Consider the following 18,887-nt stretch of genomic DNA (forward strand, 5'->3'; position numbering starts at 1 on the left):
AAATAAATGCATAATAAATATAGAATAATGCTAATAGCATAAATCCTATCAAAGTATAGGTTGTTATCAAATTTGAACTCTTTGGAGTCCTTAATAGAATTTTAAGCAACAAATTCTGAAGATTTCTTTTCATTTTGTGTTGGTTTCTTACAAATTGGCGAAGAGTTTTCTCTGTAACTCTTAATGGAACTGAATCAATGATTTCACGATTCATCTATAGGAACAAACATTCAGTACAAGAAGTCATCATCAATGGCGGAAATAAACGGATCAAACTCACTCAAGTGCTCAACCAAAACCTTCAAGACTCCATAAATCTCACCTTTGAGCTCCTTGTTCTTATCAGCAGTGACAAAGACACGAACCTTACCTCTGAGTTCGATCCAACTACATCCCGGAACACGAACCATACCCTTTTCCTTCATCTCCCTCCTAATATCCGACACCTTATGCCATCTCCCTGCAACAGAGTGGGCATTCGAGAGCATAAGAAACGATGAAACGTCTCTCGGATCTAGTTCTATGATCTTCGAAGCCGCTAGTTCGCTCAAAGGGTTGTTTGAATGGATCTGACATCCACCCAGTAATGCCTTCCAGAACCCGATTCCCGGGTCGAATGGCAAATTATGGATAAACTCTTCTGCTTCCTTGAACCGCCCTGACCTTGAGAGCATGTCCACCAAACAAGCATAATGCTCGGGTTTTACTGAGTTGGGATCATCTTTTACAGCTTTCTTGAAGTAGAAACAACCCTTGTCCACCAGACCGGAGTGGTTACAAGCAAACAACAGTCCTAGAAGAGTGACCCTGTTGGGTTTTAGGTTTGATTGTTTGTTGACTCTCTCGAAAATGGCTACAGCCTCGCTTCCTCTTCCGTTGTGGGCGTATCCCCAGATTATGGAGTTCCATGATACAACGTTACGTTCTTGTAGCTTAGTGAAAACCAGTAGGCTATCTTCCATGTTTCCGCATCTTGCATATAAGCTAATCAGAGAATTCCCGACAAAGACATTAAGCCGCTGTCCTAAGAACTTGATTGCACAAGCGTGAAAGCTCTTCCCTGTTCCATGGGAAGGTATATTGGACACTGCGGTTATCGCACAAGGGAATGTGGATTCATTAGGCACCATACCTTCCCTTAACATCTCTACGAACAAATTCACAGCTTCTTCATTTCGTCCGGTTTGGCTACACCCGCCAATCATTGCATTCCACGAAACCACATTCTTCTCGGCCAATTCCCCAAACAATAAAAGAGCTTCCTCAAAGTTGTTATCTTTAAGATACCCACTAATCAAATTAGTTCTTGAAACCACATTCGGCTCATGGGTGTCCTGAAACGCCTTCCGAGCTTCTTCTAACGAGGCAAGCTTGACATAACAGTTCAGAACTGAGCTTCCGACAAACACATTCGAAGACATACCCATCTTCAACGCACAAGCGTGGAGCTGCCTGCTCAATTTGGCATCCCTCAGTAATGTGGACGAACCGATCACTGTGCCAAATGTGAACTCATTTGGTCTGATACCCAGATGAAAAAATCTTTTGAAGAGACATATCGCTTCCTCATGTCGGTTTTGCTTCATGAAGCTGCCGATCGCTGCCGTAGCAGAAACGACATCCATCTCGGGAATTTCGTCAAACACTTGGTGGGCATGGCGGATTCGATCCGATTCCTCAAACTCGGGATTCTCGGAGAGGAAATTCCATGATTGAACAACATGGGAATTGGCGAAAACATTAAAACTTCGTACGATGATTCTCGAGACACCCCTCCTGCAAGACAAATTCATAGGCCGACAATGGCTGTCTTTATCGGTGGTTCCCTCCGAGATGGCTCTGGCTCCTCTTACGACAGCAAAAATGGACAAAAAAAAAGAAGTTATTGGGCCTATCAAAGGCCCATTATATCCGTTCCGAGATGGAAGTTATTGGGCCTATAATAGGCTCATTAGGAAGCTGTGAAAAAGCGAATAAAGCGCGTCGTCATAATTACTCCAATATTTATATCCGTATATTATATAGTTTATTTATCCAGAAGCAATAAACTCTACCGGGGCCCACGAGCTAACCCTAGTTAAGAAACTAAACCACCTTCTCGAGTTAAGCAGATTCACGGTTAGATTTTAAGCTCCATATCTTCTATACCTTTTTCCAATTCTCCGAAGATAGATAGATCCCCCAAATTTGAAGATTGTTAGGGTTTCGAATTTACGAATCTTATCTCTTATTCGATTCGAATTCATCCCCCTCAAAATCTCCCTTCTCCTTTTCCATATCCGTGTTTGGATTTCGGCTGTGGGTTCGCATTTATAAGCCTTATGCAAACCTGTGGGTATCGTGAGAAAGGTAATTCGATCGTGATGAACTTGGAAACTCAACGGATTGTTGAATTTCCCCATAATAATGCCGATAATCGGCCGAGGAAACGGCCGAGATTAGCTTGGGATGCGGCGCCGATTCTTCCTCTACCTAAGGTATGAGTTCTCTGTATTTGTTAGTATATATGTGTATTAACGCCGAATGCGCTGTTCTTTTGTTTTGGGTTTTCTTTTTCGGCGTATGATCCTTGTAAATTCTCTGTAATTTTTTCCGTATATATGTGTATTAATGGCAAAAGAGCTTTTTTTGTGGCTTTCGCTTGTGATCCATGGGAATATGATTTTGCTGATTGTTTATCTGTTCTATCTTGCTTGGCTTTCAAATTGTGTGGTGATTCGGTTTAGTTTTCGTGCTTTTGTTGGTATTACAAATGTAGTATATCGTTCTTATTATCTACCATGTCCGTATGATCGAGGGAGTGGCTTTGGCTTCAGATTTTGTTTTCTTGTTCTGATTGGGAAGCTGAACATTTATACTGTTTTTTTTTTGCTATCCTTTCAGGTACTTCTACCTCCAGTATATTACTGTCCGGAGTTTGCGAGTGGAGCAATTCCCAGCTATGTTTACACAAACATGTTCTATGGTGGCTTTCCTCGTCATGGCTCTCCTCCATGGAGGCCAGATGATAAAGATGGCCATTACGTCTTTGTGATCGGAGAGACTTTGACTCCACGATGTGAGTCTTATGTTTTGAAGTATATGAACCATTTAGGTTTAGTTTAGAAGCATCCTCAGAAAATTATCCTACTTTGTCATGTAGAAGCCCATGGTTCGCTTATATGGTTGTTCTGTTGTGCTTGCAGATCAGATTCTCAGCAAAATGGGTGAAGGTTGGTTCTGTCTTCCTTATGAGTGTTTACTATCCTTGTGATTGGTACATCTTGCTTGCTTTCTGTTCAGCAAATTTATGTGCTTTTATTCAAAGGTAATAACTTTTCCTTATGCCAATGTACAGGTAAAAGAAGTCTCTTAGTTTGGTGGTATCTTTTGGGTAAAATCGATACTTTAGGTTTAATCCGTCCCTTTTCCATCTTTGGGTTTTATTGTGACAGGTACGTTTGGGCAAGTATTGGAATGTTTTGATAATAAAAACAAAGACGTGGTGGCTATTAAAGTCATACGGTCTATTAACAAGTACCGTGAAGCTGCAATGATAGAGATCGACGTGCTGCAAAGGCTTGCAAGGCATGATATCGGTGGCACTCGGTAAGAACATTTCTTTCTTCTTGCTGTTTTCTTTCTTAGCGTTAAATTTATGGCATTTGGTATAAGTTTTTTAATTCTTTGCAGTTGTGTGCAAATACGGAATTGGTTTGACTATCGTAATCATATATGTATTGTAAGTATTGTTGTTACTCTTATTCGATAAATTTGAAGGGCTGGTCAATTTCCTTCATGTCCGAATATTCTGTGAGTTAAAAGAACTTGCGGATGGATTTAAATGATTTCAACAGGTATTTGAGAAGCTTGGACCAAGCTTATATGATTTTCTCCGCAAAAACAACTACCGTTCATTTCCCATTGACCTTGTCCGGGAGCTTGCCAGACAACTTTTGGAGTCTGTAGCATGTGTGTGGACTATTCTTGCTCCATTCTTCTATATAGTTTTGTCCATTGATGTCATAATCGATCTATTTTAATATGAGATTTGGGCACCAAAATTTATTACTTCATGTCCACTTTTTAAGTTAGCAGTCCATATGGGATCTAAGTTGCTAAGACCCTAAGATGGTCATTTTAATACTTTGCCTGACACGTTGACTCATACTTTTTTTCTTCATTTGATGCTCACAGTTATGCACGATTTACGGCTGATTCACACTGATCTGAAGCCAGAGAACATTCTTCTAGTTTCACCAGAATACGTCAAAGTGCCTGATTATAAGGTGATTAACCATCATCTCCATGTTGCACTCTTCCTAACTCGAGTTCTGTATGACAAGATTGGTTTTTCTTTCCCTCACTGTCCTGAAAATCCAGTTTCTGTCACGATCCACAAAAGACGGCTCCTACTTCAAGAATCTACCCAAATCAAGTGCCATCAAGCTCATTGATTTTGGAAGCACAACATTTGAGCATCAGGATCACAGTTACATTGTATCAACCAGACATTACCGTGCACCAGAAGTTATCTTGGGTAAACAATTATGACTTGAACAACATATGAGATGATATTGTGTACGGTGTTAATATTTTCGGGATATTGTGCAGGTATTGGATGGAATTATCCATGTGATTTATGGAGTGTGGGTTGCATACTCGTTGAACTTTGCTCGGTAACTTTTTTTTACGTATTTACATGTCAACTTTACAGACATTATGGCAGACCATGCATGATTTCAAACGTTACTTCTGGATAAACCATGAACAGGGAGAGGCACTTTTCCAGACACACGAGAACTTAGAGCATTTGGCTATGATGGAAAGGGTACTTGGACCATTACCAGCACATATGGTGCTTAGAGCCGAGTAAGAATGCACCATATATCTTCCTATCAGCGCTCGGATACTTTGTCAGTCCGTTGCTGCATTTAAAACATGAACTGTGATAATAATTTCGGTTTCACCCTTCTTTTCAGCCGTCGGGCCGAGAAATACTTCAGGCGAGGTGGCAAGTTAGATTGGCCAGAAGGTGCAACATCAAGAGAAAGCTTAAAAGCAGTCTGGAAACTTCCCCGGTTGCCGGTAATTTCTCAGAAATGACTTGACATACCTTTCTATCTCAATGGCTAACTTTTTATACTTTTTTAACCTGGACTGAACTGAAAGCACCATTTCCTTGGAAATGAGTTTGGATTGCAGAGTCTGATAATGCATCATGCAATTATCAGATCCTGCAATTCCCTCTGGGCACTTTCAACTTAAAAGCATCATTTTGGGAAATGGGTTTGGATATTGCAGAACCTGATAATGCAGCATGTGGATCATTCGGCGGGGGATTTGATAGATCTGATACAAGGGCTGCTTCGATATGATCCGACAGAGAGGATAAAGGCAAGAGAAGCATTGAGCCATCCATTCTTCACCAGAGGCAGGGATCATGGTATTCCGTACAATCCCAACCCTCATCCATTTCTATATAACCAATACCACAAGAACTGAGTTCGAACACACAAAGGAAGAAACAAACAGCAGATGATGTTTGGATAAATCTGCAGTTTGTTTCTGCGTTTTTTTCTCTTCACCCTCCTTTTTGGGTCTTGTAGTAGATCTATATTTAATGTATAGAAATGAAGAAAGAGAGGTTTGTGCCTTTTTTTTTATTTTTTTCTTTTTTCTGTGTATTTTCCGACCACGTCGGCGGTGGTTTGACGGCGGTTTCAGAGGGGATTAAAGTCACACCTCAAATTCGTAGTTTTTTTTTTTTTGTTTGTGTTGATGGGTTTCTTCTACCTTCGACTGATCAAATGGAAATCGTACGGAATACGGATTCCGTACGGAGGCTTGTTCTCTTTGGGGAAAAGGGTAAATGTTTCTGATTTTTAAAATTAAAAATGTTATTTTAGAGGTTCCAATTATACATCTAATTATCTTAATATTTTAATCCACTGGAAATCACATTAAGTTCCATTATCGTTTGACAATTGTAGGTCGGGTTGGAAATCGCTAAACAGTTTTGGTATTTGGCATATGAATTTCATATATTTTGATTTTGAAGTTAAATTTTTTGTCAAATTAAAAAATCTGTGTAATATTGGTATATTTTGATAAATTTGTGTAGGTTTTTGGTGGTTATGGTTTTTAAGTTGAAGATATCTAAATGTCTTTTTAACACCTCACTCCAACGGAGACTAAATTTCAGGTTTTTGGGCCTTTAATTTCTTAGCCCATTTATCCTATTAAAGGCCCATTATTTTCATAGCCCAAAACGACAGCGTTTTCCTGTACAAAACAAATTCCGAGCAAACGACGGTATATTCTCGAAGAGCTTTTCTTTTTCTTCTTCATCATCACTCGGACACTGGGGGGTTTTTAGGGTTTATCCATCTCCTCCTCTCTTCGCAATCATGGGGTCTCTAGGGCAATTACAAATCCATCACCAACCATTTCACCTCTCGCTCAGTCACGGCTCCTCGTCATTCCCAAAAACCTTGTCTTCGTGTTCCTTCAGATCCTTGCACCGTTCGACCTCCTCGCTCAAGTGTTCCTCCATCAGTGCTTCATCGTCCAAACCCCAAAACCCTAGGTTTCATGTCTTGAAATCTCTCCCTTCACGCCTCCTCAAATCCACCTGCATCACCTTCACCGCCGCCGCTGCGTTGTTCTTCGTGAATCTCCAGCTCAAACCGCCCGCGTTCGCGGCTCCGTTCGCGGCGCCGTCGGTGGAATCTATGAAGCAGACGAAGGAAGATGTTTCGTTGGAGGAAGGAGAGAGAGCGATTGAGGAACACCTTGCCAGTCACCCCACGGATGTGGATGCTCTACGGTCGTTGATGGAGGTGAGGATAAAATCTAAGAAGCTTGTAGAAGCAATAGAGGTGATTGATCGTTTGATTGAATTGGAACCCGATGAGAAGGAATGGCCTGTGTTGAAGGCTAATATCTTTAGCTACAGTGGGGATTTGGAATCGGCCAAACAAGGGTTTGAAGAGATTCTGGAGAAGGACCCTCTTCGTGTTGAAGCCTATCATGGTCTGGTAATGGCGTATTCTGATTCGGGTAGGGATTTGAAAGAGGTGGAGAAGAGAATTCAGGAAGCGATGGAGGAATGCAAGAAAGAGAAGAATCTCAAGGATTTCAGGGATTTCAAGCTGCTTGTTGCCCAAATTCGGGTCATCGAAGGGAAGCATAATGAAGCATTGAAGCTCTATCAGGAGCTTGTGAAGGAGGAACCAAGAGATTTCCGACCATATCTCTGTCAGGGGATCATATACACATTGCTGAAGAAGAAGGACGAGGCCGAGAAACAGTTTGACAAGTTTCGGAAACTTGTCCCGAGGAACCACCCTTACAGAGAATATTTCATGGATAACATGGTGGCAACAAAGCTTTTCGCAGAGAAGGCGGAAAGGGAGATGGCTGGATCAAAGAGCTGAGAGTGTGCCAACTGAACAAGGTGAAGAATGCTGCTATTGGTTCCAAAGATGTGATTTTGTCTGAGTTCATGCTTGATGGTTTTAAATTGTTGTCTGATTTTGAATTTGTAGGTAGTTGAAGTATGGCAATCGAAATAAAGATTGTGTTTTTAGGATAAGTTGGACGAGTTATATGAGATAATCCATGCCTAGTTTGATGTCATTGCAGTTCTTGAAATCTATATATGATAGGATCGTTTTACATTTCATGATAATTTGCATTGAGTTTAGCTGGTTTGGTACAGTTTTGTTCTTTATGCCAGAGGGATGATAGAATTTAGGGTTCTAACTTTTTTCGATCGGATTTCCCGTATTTAGGGTACGTTTCTTCCTGCAACTTTGATCAAACGTTTCCTCTGGTGTTTTAATTTGAGGAAGAACTTAGCCTCCTATAGAGTAGAGGACTTGTTGTGCCACCCTTTAGGCGACTAGAGACTCCTGAAGACAGATTCTCCTCCCCATTGGTTGAAATTCAGGTACCCGTAGATATCCGACCTTTCACGGGTGCGGGACCTTTTTTTTTATTATCCGTTCAACGGGTACAGATTACATTTACGAGTGACTAGAAATCGATGATAGGTATCCTGATACATTTTGACGGGCACCCGTGTACATTTGAATTTTCAGTATTTACCTTTTTGTCTTCCGGAATAGCGGCTCGGATGCGTTGGGTATAAAACGTCACACTCAAACATTGGATTCTCAGAAGAAGTTTACATCAAACTTTTTTGTGGTACTCTCTCTCTCTCTCTCAAAGTTATTTGGAGCTTGAATGAAATATGGCGTAAAGTGTTTGTCCCGTTCCGAATTCGAATTCCAAATTTTAGAAGGGTATTCACGTGTGCTTCCCGATCTTTAGAATTAGTCTGGATCTTAGAACAGAATACCTAGATCCCTAGAATTGGTTTCGACCCTAGACAAGAATATCTAGTTACCAACAAAATCTTACATCAATAAAGAGAGCATTCATCCTGTAGATGCCGTGAGACTGTGGTTTTCAAGAGAATTTAATGTTTCTCTCATTTGCCATACACTCACTCACTCACTGGACCACTTTCACAAATAAGATATGGTCGCTTCTTTAGGTGTAAGTGCTTGAATGCTTTCTTCATTCCTTCTCCTTCACGTCCTCTGAACCGACGATCTATACCATCCGACTAAACCGGCTTCCGAACCGAGGTTTCGGTTCTCCTGTACCGGAAATTATGGATTTCATGCTCTGAATCACAACTCAAAACTCAAGTTTCATTTTTTTTATTATTAAAATTAAAATTTTATGTGTCGAAAGAATAGAAAGCGACAGGAAGAGTAATTACATACAAACATGCCAGTTAACCACAAGGTATGAGTAGCTACTGAAATTATTACAAAATTAACATAAAAAGGTTAATTTGGACCATTTATCACATAATCTTCAAGGTACACATGCGATATGGTCGACACAAAAAAACTATACATGAATATATATTTTTTGTATATATATAGAGAGAATAATAGAAACTAGGAATAATAGAAACTATGGTGGATACGGGTCGGATATCTGAAAAAATCGAGATATTTGGATTTGGGTCCGGAAGGCTCTGGGTATTTAATTATAAGATTTGTATCCGGAATTTGAGATTTACGATGATATGGAGTATGCGTATCCGGAATAATGGCCGGGTACTCATAGGTATGCGTATCTGAATTTATTTAAGAAAAAACAAACATATTTATATATATAATTTTAAAAAAATAAAGATATATTTATAAAAATGGATGAATTACTATAAAAATATTTGATGATAAGAGATAAATAATAATAAATTTAATTTTTTTTAGATAATATTAAAAAATATGAAATTATTTAACCTACAACAGTTATATTTTATAAAAATTTGGATTCAAATTTACGGATATTGAAAAATTCGGATTTGGATTTAGATTTGAAAATTACGAATACCCTAAAATCGGGTATCAGCGAGACGAATATCCGACGGATACCCGATTTTCGGGTATTTGTACCCATCCCTAATAGAAACTGTATGCATATAGTTCAGTATGTTACTTTATGTAATGAAATGATATATATTTCTCAATAATATTAGGGTTTCTTAGAAGCCATAGATCCGTTGATTTTGAGTCGGGAGTAATCCTGTGTAGGTCAAGGCATCTGCTTTACCTCTTCTACTTTTTCCTTTTCATAATATTTAAATGCCAATTTTGAAAATGGTCATTAATTCTTTTTTGACTTACAAACGTTATTTAATGTTTATATAATGAATGCATGTGTTTCTTATATTTTCGTATGATTTCACATGCAAAACGAGTGTGAGGAAGGACATGGTGATGTAAGAGAACTGAAAACATATATTGTTTTGGTTTACTTCTAAAATTAAAATGTGGTATACAAATTATAGGTGATTTTATTATATGGTTTACAATGCGACCGACTCTATAAAATCAAGAGCAACATTATATCGTGTTAACTTTGCATGTGTGCAGTAGACATATAATATATGATCCTCGAGAACATAGCAGTGTTCAAGAGAGAAAAAAAATCCCATAAATCAAGGGAGGGGAGAAAATATAATATATTCAAAGTTAAAGATTCACTTTTGGCTTTTTTGTGTTTGTTCTTTTGTGATTTGTATTTATTGAATAAAACATATATCTATTTTTTATTACATTTTTTCATGTCTCATCCCTTTAGTCTTTTCTAGGAGGATCAGTGTTATGAACTTAATTAATAAAAGGTACGTGATATATAATAAAGTAATATTTTGCATACATATGGCATTATTTTTATTTAACAAAATAATAAAAATAACATTAACCTGGTTTTCTAGTCTCCGCAATCTGCATGTGGTCATGTCTTCGCTGTTATTAATCGGCTTAAATAATATTTTTTCTAATCAAATTATAATAATAATAATGAAGATAACAATTACGTACGAAAATGGTATTTATTATAAAAATTAAAGTAAACTCATTTAATTGTCGGATGAAACAAACGTTTATTTGCATACGCATCAGATGATTAATGTATTTAGTCGTCAAGTAAAATGTTACTGTTATGAGCTTTTCGAGCGACGCATCAGATGATTATTTAGCTTGAAGGCAAACAAAATCTCGAGCAGTGTTGCCAAATGACAATTTTATATATATATATATATATCTGTGTGTGATTAAAATTATAATTTATAAAATTTAATACTTAACTAAATAGCGAGACGAGTCAATGACAGGAAAGCAGTTAAATCAAGTTCAACGATATGCCTAACATAATCTTTCATTAGAAGATAACTAGAAAGGGACTTGGAATATATATATAGGGTTAATTAACTTTAATATAAATCGTACAATATGGTCGATTATATATATATATATATATATATAATTGTTTCTAAACAATTCTAGAATCGACGCATTTACAATTGAATAAAGATACAGTTCGTGTTGGATATTTTTATTTTGTTTGAAGATTATCATAATAAACATTCCTGCACATACAATCTGTTTTGTATGAGATGTGATCTATGGATATACATAGTAATCGATTTATAGATAAATATTGGATATAATTTTAAAAAAATATGTATACTTTCCCATAATTGACTAATGTTATAAAACGTCAAAAATAAAAGATTATGCCATTGATTTAATTGACACTTGATGCAATCAAATAAAAAAATATGCATGGAAGGTTGTGTTTAATTAATAAATTAGTAATCTTCAGTAATCAGGATTTCTGCCTTAATCATTAATATTTTAAATGCTAAATCCAGATATAAGATAATAATATCTTACAAGGATTATTAGATACAACCTTCCATTTTTTTTATTAATATTCGCAAGATATTCATTGAATTTTAGTCAGTAATATGTTAAATACATGATATAATATAATTAAATGTTTTTCCTAACCAAAAATATTAAATAATCCATTACAAAAATATATACGACCAAAACCTCTCATGGTTATTTGGTGAATAGACAACCATCCAATAAACTGATATCAAAATTTACTTTTAGTTAAGATAATAACAACAAGACAGTACAAATTTAAAAATATAAGGAAAATAATTTGGAATATGTATATATATATATACAAACTAAACTTATATATATTCAAAGATAAGTATATAAACTAAAATGAGTTAGATATTGTGTGTGTGTATATATATATATATATGTTGACAGAATTTAACTCATTGATGGTTGATTGAGGTCGACAAAATTGACAAGAAAATCTCAATACAATTGTCAAGTGGGACCCATCAATTGAAGAGAATCAAATGAAATATATTATATAAACGATAATAAATCGATGTGATGGAAACTTATATACATATATATATACGTGTATATATATATATATATATATATATATATGCATGCATAATACATTTGCTCCACACAATAGATGTATTCACTTTCGGAGGAAAAAAATGATATCCAACATACCACAAAATAAAAAAAAATAAAAAAAACTAATCATATCCACAAATTATCACTAGAAAAAAAAACTAATACACATCAGCAAAGTAAAAAACGACTAATTTCTTAATTAGATAACCTATTTAAGATAATTATATCATATCGTTATATTGATAATTTTAAAAAACTTATGCGTATACAAATAATCAGGTAAACGATATAATTTTTTTCCCTGAAGTATAAAATGTAGACACAAAATTATAAATAAATGTTTCTTAAAAAAAAAGTAAAAAAGAATGTTTTGAGTTAACATAAAAAAAAAGGGTCGAAGCAGAGAGACAAGTGGCAGCGGATCACGGACGCACAGTACCAAACACGCACCTCTCGCCTCCCTCTCTCTCTCCTTAATTTGTTTTTTGGAAAATTATTTAATTCAATATATTCATTATTCAGTTCCATTTTTTTGTTGTGAAAAAAAATATATATTCGTTTTTTAGATTTTTATTTCCGTTTTTTTGAACTTTCAAAATCTCCGCAAGCCCCAAAGCATTCTCTCTCTCCCCGACGGCTCTTCTTCTTGTTACTCTCCGTCCTCGTCATCTGCTTCTCTCTCTCTCTCTCTCTCTCTCTCTCTCCGTAATCACTTGTGCTCTTTTCTGGGTTTTCTTCGTTCGTCTAGATCTCTCTGCGATTTGTTTTTTTCTTCTTCCTGTTTTGGCTTTTTTCCTTCTCCGCGAGTTCTAAGCGGAGAGAATCATGTGCATTTTCTTTATCTTGACTCGTTCTCGGTCATGATTTCTCGGAAACCTCGTCTAATTTTCTCCGCGCGTGCAAATTTTCCATGATTCCCGATCTATGGTTTTCTACCCCATGCCTCTCTCCTCCAGAGAATGTCAAATGTTTCTCTCCGATTTCGAGTGAGTGAACCATGGATGCATTTCATCCGGCTGATCTAAGTTCGCGCGATCGATTTGGTTCCGCGGTACCCAGCTCTCGTGCAGGTTAAAATTTATTCCTTACCCTTTCTATACCCTGTTTGGTTGCCGAGAAAATGAAGGATATCGAGGGTTTGATGAGTTGATTCTGTTCCACCGGAGCAGATTTCGGGAGGATACATCGTAGCACCCGATTTCAGTGTGGAAAATTTTGAGAATAAAATAATAGGTTTCCAACTTTTTTCCGGATAAATAAATAAATGGCTTTCCTGGAGATTCTGAAATTTTCTCAGCTACCAAACAAATCATCTACTGATCTTTTTCTACTTCGGGTTGTTTGAAAAAAAAATGTCATGTTTTTTGGTAATGTAGTTCCTCAATTTCCTAAACTGTTAGGAGTACCTACAATGTTTTCTCTCTCAATTTAATGTTTGAAACAAAGTTATGGAGACAAGGGGAAAAGGCATTTGCTTTGAGAGGAAAAAGAAAAGAAAAAAACATTGGGTTATCTGTTTCTTCTTTGTGCAAAGCTACAGCTGAAACGGTCGGTAGAAGAAGATGTGATGTTTTGTTGTGTTTTTTTTTTTTATGATTAAAGAAGAAAGAAATCTTAAGGGACTCATTTCATTTGTTTGGTGGAGTAATGATTTGGTTTTGGTTAATGATTGCTTTCAGACAGGGTGATGTTAAATTACATGTAATGATGAGTGCTCTTAACCTTGTTCTCTCCCACAGTTTGTGCTAAGTTTTCCTCTTTTTTGTCTCCCAAATTGTGATTTTCCCCGCAAAAGTCGTTTGCTTTATCAATCATTCAACATAAGCCCTGAAAACCCTCGATCCCAGAGAGTCTAGGAATTTCGATGGGGGAAAGAATTTTACTGTGCGATTTGGGGATTTGGCGTTATGGGTTAAAACCCTTTTGTCAAAAGTTTAAGACTTTTGTTCTGATCTGAATGTTGTTATCCATTTTCAGGGAAGAGACAGGTTAAGAAACTCAAGTCTCCGAGGTGTTCTTCTGACTCCATCTCTTACAGCTGTGACCCTTTGGTTGAAGACACGGTATGTGTGCATATACTCTTCAAGATTAACACACTTAAAGCACCACACATAGATACATATATGCAATGTATTGATTTGCAAATTTGATGGGATTGTTGGCTTAAGTGGAGTGAACTCTTGGCATTTTGTAGTTGGCATTTGATCTCCGTTGGGCATCTGCTCACACTATTGTGGGGAAACCGATGAAAAGTTTGTTGGCGCAAGAAATGTCGAAGCAAAATGAATCTAAAAGGAAATCACCCAGCATTATAGCGAGGCTGATGGGTCTCGATGGGCTGCCATCTCAGAGTTCTTCCCACAAACAACGCAAGCCAATGGAGAATCAGCAATGCAGGACGAGAGCATCCGAGAAAGATCTTGGAGGCAGTGCTTATAATGGTGACAGATCTTTTAGGAAGGGATCGAAGGAAGAGGGTGAATTCAAAGATGTATTTGAAGTTCTAGATTCAAAGAAGGTGGAGAGCGGTAGAAACTTGTATCAGGGAAGGAGTAATTCTAGTCTCACTGAGGCGGAGATGGTGTTTATACGTCAGAAGTTCATGGAGGCTAAACGTCTATCTACTGATGAGAAACTCCGTCATTCCAAAGAGTTCAATGATGCCATCGAGGCTCTGGACTCTAACAAGGACCTCTTGTTGAAGTTTCTTCAGCACCCAGATTCATTATTCACAAGACATTTACATGATCTTCAAAGCATTACTCACAAACCTCTCTCCAGCCAAGTACCATCTCTGAAGTCTACCAATGGCCCAAACACCGTGGATAGAATCAAAACCCAGAAAGCTGATAGAGAATTGTTATGGAAGAGTCACAGGGTGCGTGATGGTGGTGGTGGTGGTAGTCCTAGCCATTCTCGTGGTAGGCATGCCTCTTGTGATAATAATGCATTCGACTTACCACAGGAGGAGCTGGAAGAGAGAAGTATGTTACAGCCCACCAAGATTGTTGTTCTGAAGCCTAATTTTGGAAAGATGAGAAATGCTGATAGATCTCTCTCGTCGCCGAGTTCTTCTGATGAGTTCTTCAGAGCAGATCGCCGGCTTCCATGCACGAGCAATCGAGACTCAGAAATGTGGGGCAGACACAAAGCTTATGAAGATGTCAGCCTGTCGAGGCACATGACTAGAGAGACCAGAGAAATGGGCAAAACAGTCATTAGACAAGTGAAGACAATTTGTGCTAGCTCTGGTTCCGTGAATTCTGAGACCTCAAGACTCAGAGGATATGCAGGGGATGAAAGCTCTTCTGGGAGTGACTCTGCAAGTGAATCAGAGTTAGTCCCGGTAGCTGTAAGAACCAGAACCACTTTTAACCGTAGGAACCACCAAAGATCTTTGCCTTCCAGATCGAATGAATCATCCGTGAATAGGGAGGCTAAGAAGAGACTGTCAGAGAGGTGGAAACTGGCACACAAATCTGAGCAAGAGAGGGAGATATGCAGAAGCAGTACATTGGCTGAAATGCTTGCGATTTCAGATAGGGAGGCTAGACCTGCGAGTTTTAACGGCCTCATTTTTGAAGAGGGACTCAGCAAAAGGTTTGATAACAATGTTGGAAGATCTGAGCGGTCAGAACCGATTGGAATCAGCAGTAGGGATGGTTGGAAAGGTTCTTCCTCAAGCAATCCTTCAAAATCCAGAACCATCATGCATCAAGAGAGCAATAGTGGTTACAAGATTGTGATACCTAAGGAGACAGTAAGACGAGATGGGTTAGTTAAGAAGAGTTCTCCGTACGGAGAAGTATGGTTGTCAGGAAATTCGAGGCCCAGCAGTAACAAATCTCAATCGTCATACAATACTTCACCAGAAATCAACATCAGCCCAAGTTCGAGCAAAATCCTCTATATGGATGACGGGCTTGTTGAGCAGAAGCTTCATGCTGTTAATGGATATACCAGTTTCTCAGCAGAAGCAAATTCAGACATTGAGAATGGTTCGAACTCTGAGGATACCAAGACCACCTTGTCCTTTGAACCCCCGAATATATCAGCTGCCACCTCGTTAACTGAACCTGTAAGTAATCCTAATGTTAAAGTTTTGTTCTAAGCTATCAATTTACAGATTCTATTGCTAAAGTGAAAACTGTTGGTTGTGGACATATTGTAATGACATATCTTGATGTTTAATGATGTTCCAGGATATCTCAGGCGGGTCAACCAAGGAGGTAAATCAGCCATCTTTCCCTGAAGTACAGTCTCAGGAAAACAAAAAGGAAGGCGATCAACCAAGTCCAGTTTCAGTTCTTGAAGATTCTTTCCATGATGATTCTTCATCCAGTTCTGAGTGCTTTGAGAGTGTTAGTGCTGATCTGCAAGGTAATCGACCAAATTTTATTGTTGAAATGGTTTAGGCATAACCATCAATTGAAAATTGCTGTTGATCCAATATGTTGTTTGCTTGGAGACAGAAAAAGAAACTTTGGATAGTTTTTACTGTCTGAATTTAAGATGTGTCATGTAAAAGTTTAAACACATTAACGTGTCTACACATTGCAGGGCTCAGAATGCAACTCCAACTACTCAAACTAGAGTCAAGGGATTACGAGGAGGGGCCCATGCTTGTTTCAAGCGATGAAGATGCAGAGCAAGAGGAATCATCCAGACAAACAAATGAGAAGTTGATGACCACCCAGGAATCTCAACAAGATTGGAGATCATTTTACTTAGTCGATGTCTTAGCCAACTCCAGGTTCAGTGACTCAGACCCGGATACTTTCATGGCGACATGGCATTCCTCTGAGTCACCTTTAACTCCATCACTATTTGAGGAGCTCGAGAAGAAGTACTCTAACCTAAAACCCTCCACACGGCTAGAAAGGAAGTTCCTTTTCAACCGGATTAACGAGGAGCTTCTCCAGATATTCCAGCAGTTCACAGATCCACATCCATGGGTGAAACCATCGAGAATCTGCCCGAAATGGGATATAAACCGGATCCAAGACGCACTACGCGATCTGGTGATGAATAAAGAAGAGAAACCAAGGAAAGGTGCAGAGGAAAAGGTTCTGGAGGAGATGGAGTGGCTGAGCTTGGAAGATGACATTGAAGTCATAGGTAGATATATTGAGAAGTTGTTGACAGATGAACTCATTGCAGAGCTAGTGGTAGAGATCTAGAAGAAGAAGAAGAAGAAGCCCTTTTACTTGTCTAGAAAGTCACATTATTATCATTCATATGTATACTCAACTAAAATGCAATATCTAATGACAATGTCATGCTCATCAAGTGATATGATGAAAGTAAAAAGCTTTGCCATGCAGAAAAGAAAGGTGGATCAAACATCATCATGATCAATGATCATGGACATCATCATCATCGGGCATGCCTAAAGTCAGAAAGTTTTTGTCTTTCTTGATGAACATTGAACATCAAAGACCCAGAGGCGTAAATGGAGAAAGGAGCAGAAAGTTGCAACCTTTACCACCATAGATGCTATTGTACAGAGTTGACAGGGAGACCATTCTCTACTGCCGCGGAATTTCCAGATTTGCCCTCGGGAGTGATGATGAAGGGATTGTTTGTTGTGGTGTCCAGAATTGGGCATTTTTGACTTTTGAAATGCTTGCTAAGGCCTCCGAGGGAGTGATGTCTCCTGTCACTGTCACTCTCTTTGAAGGGAAATCTATGCTGAAGGATTTCACACCTAAAACACCAATGTAAAAGTACTAAGAAACCCACATTGGATTTTATCTAAATTCACTCAAATAAAAAATATTTGCCAAAAAGATTAAGGGAAAAGGGAAAACCCTTCTATTGATAGAAAAGATATCATTTCAATTCCGACTACAAAACCAAATCGAATTGAATGGAGATATAATAATATTCGAACTAAATTCGATTTCAAAACTATTCAATTTTTTTTAGAATAAAATAATTGAATCCAAGGAAATAATTTTTTTTTAATTGGACATGTAGATTAATAGCAGGATTAGTACCTTGGTTTATTCTTTTACAAAATATGTTATATTACCTCCACAAGCTCGGCCCGATTAAAATATATATGGGCCGGATCGGCCCATTCTTGGACGTAGAATAGAATTTATTCACTTGAGAGTGGCAATCTCGTGAATATATCGAACGTGGGGGGTCTTATAATCAAAGACAAAGTCTCACCTCGCATTCTGGATAGGTGTTTCCTCACTTTTCCTTCGCAGCCTTTGCAATGGAGAGACACTCTCAGAACGACAACCTACCCATCCAAAACAATTCACCAATCTGAACACCCTCCAATTACACCATATTTACAATCATGCCACGGACATTAACAACAAACACAATAGCGTTAATTGAGTTTGACAAAAAAAAAACCCCTATTTAAAAGTTTTTTTCTATTTCATTAGTTCCAACTTTCAACTTTTTCAACTGTTTAATTTTATAAAATCAATAAATTCAACCAGTTAAAATCTTTAAATTTACCTCCAATTACACCATATTTACAATTTCTAAAGATTTAACTCTTCTTAACTATCTAATTTTATAAATTCAGCTATTTAAAATCTCTAAATTCACTTTCCATAAAATCCTACAGAATCTTTCCAACTTCTAACACATTTGATCTCACCTTGTTGCCATTTTGGACCAACAACGCAAATTTAACTCACTCGCTTACCTGGTCCGAAGAAGAGAAAGCCGCCTTCTCTGTTTCTATTTGTTCAACAGCATCCTCAAACCCTCTCCTTCTTTCAGAAGGTTCGTAAAGCGGGTCGGGAACCGGTGACCCGGAAACAGTGCCCGGATCTGAACCCAAAAGATACCTCGAAGAACCATGAACAGCAGCACTTCTCCCGCAGCTGAAACTCTTCCTCGCCAAACTCATGTCACCGGCGATGAGCTTCAACAACGAGCTGCTTCTCCGGCCGGCGGAGCTCTTCATGTTACCGCCGGCGTCGGAGGAGGGCATTTTGGAAATTTGGCGGAGACGGTAGGGGACGGAGGAGCATGGTGCGACGGCGAACGATCTCCGGCTACCTTCCTTGATGATTGGGTTGTGGCGGTCGATGGCTCGTCCTCCGCCGC

The 18,887-nt window shown here is 38.2% G+C and overlaps 5 protein-coding genes across 10 annotated transcripts in view; 3 read left to right on the forward strand and 2 right to left on the reverse strand.

The window, feature by feature from the left end:
• Positions 1 to 186: 186 nt before the first annotated feature.
• LOC104806588 (pentatricopeptide repeat-containing protein At5g42450, mitochondrial) lies at positions 187 to 1,829 on the reverse strand. Its single transcript, XM_010531562.2, has one exon. It carries the CDS (start codon positions 1,791 to 1,793, stop codon positions 231 to 233), a length of 1,563 nt encoding a protein of 520 aa, XP_010529864.1. The 5' UTR covers positions 1,794 to 1,829; the 3' UTR covers positions 187 to 230.
• A 321-nt stretch (positions 1,830 to 2,150) lies between these two features.
• Positions 2,151 to 5,767, forward strand: LOC104806589 (serine/threonine-protein kinase AFC1). Of its 2 annotated transcripts, XM_010531563.1 has the most exons (12): positions 2,151 to 2,477; positions 2,884 to 3,058; positions 3,186 to 3,212; positions 3,435 to 3,588; positions 3,673 to 3,721; positions 3,837 to 3,951; positions 4,177 to 4,268; positions 4,363 to 4,519; positions 4,594 to 4,658; positions 4,754 to 4,851; positions 4,962 to 5,067; positions 5,284 to 5,767. In XM_010531563.1, exons 1-12 carry the CDS (start codon positions 2,322 to 2,324, stop codon positions 5,482 to 5,484), a joined length of 1,395 nt encoding a protein of 464 aa, XP_010529865.1. In that variant the 5' UTR covers positions 2,151 to 2,321; the 3' UTR covers positions 5,485 to 5,767. The 2 variants fall into 2 exon arrangements, with proteins under 2 accessions (XP_010529865.1, XP_019057306.1); XM_019201761.1 differs by lacking the exons at positions 2,151 to 2,477; positions 2,884 to 3,058; positions 3,186 to 3,212; positions 3,673 to 3,721; positions 3,837 to 3,951 and having other exon boundaries at positions 3,447 to 3,588.
• Positions 5,768 to 6,316: 549 nt separating this feature from the next.
• LOC104806590 (protein SLOW GREEN 1, chloroplastic-like) lies at positions 6,317 to 8,261 on the forward strand. Of its 4 annotated transcripts, none has more exons than XR_770630.2 (3): positions 6,317 to 7,438; positions 7,776 to 7,933; positions 8,085 to 8,261. XR_770630.2 is itself a non-coding variant. In XM_010531564.2 (2 exons), exon 1 carries the CDS (start codon positions 6,390 to 6,392, stop codon positions 7,416 to 7,418), a length of 1,029 nt encoding a protein of 342 aa, XP_010529866.1. In that variant the 5' UTR covers positions 6,317 to 6,389; the 3' UTR covers positions 7,419 to 7,438; positions 8,085 to 8,261. The 4 variants fall into 4 exon arrangements, 2 of the variants coding, with proteins under 2 accessions (XP_010529866.1, XP_010529867.1); XR_770631.2 differs by having other exon boundaries at positions 7,836 to 7,933; XM_010531564.2 differs by lacking the exon at positions 7,776 to 7,933.
• A 4,190-nt stretch (positions 8,262 to 12,451) lies between these two features.
• On the forward strand, positions 12,452 to 17,096 carry LOC104806591. Its single transcript, XM_010531567.2, has 5 exons — positions 12,452 to 12,877; positions 13,785 to 13,870; positions 14,002 to 15,885; positions 16,010 to 16,187; positions 16,368 to 17,096. The coding sequence occupies exons 1-5, from the start codon at positions 12,805 to 12,807 to the stop codon at positions 16,985 to 16,987; spliced, it is 2,841 nt and encodes a 946-aa protein (XP_010529869.1). The 5' UTR covers positions 12,452 to 12,804; the 3' UTR covers positions 16,988 to 17,096.
• A 45-nt stretch (positions 17,097 to 17,141) lies between these two features.
• Positions 17,142 to 18,887, reverse strand: part of LOC104806592 (protein SODIUM POTASSIUM ROOT DEFECTIVE 2-like) — a 2,066-nt gene continuing 320 nt past the window's right edge. The window contains exons 2-4 of one of the 2 annotated variants that reach the window (XM_010531568.2): positions 18,481 to 18,886; positions 17,985 to 18,060; positions 17,142 to 17,514 (exon numbers count right to left, since the gene is read on the reverse strand). In XM_010531568.2, the coding sequence (XP_010529870.1) occupies positions 17,336 to 17,514; positions 17,985 to 18,060; positions 18,481 to 18,886 (661 nt within the window). In that variant the 3' untranslated portion in view covers positions 17,142 to 17,335. Of the gene's footprint in view, positions 17,515 to 17,984; positions 18,061 to 18,480 lie in introns of both variants that reach the window. The other variant, XM_010531569.2, reaches the window with a different exon arrangement.

Source organism: Tarenaya hassleriana, unplaced genomic scaffold (genome assembly GCF_000463585.1).
Source record: "Tarenaya hassleriana unplaced genomic scaffold, ASM46358v1 Cleome12, whole genome shotgun sequence".
In the NCBI taxonomy this organism is placed as follows: Eukaryota; Viridiplantae; Streptophyta; class Magnoliopsida; order Brassicales; family Cleomaceae; genus Tarenaya; species Tarenaya hassleriana.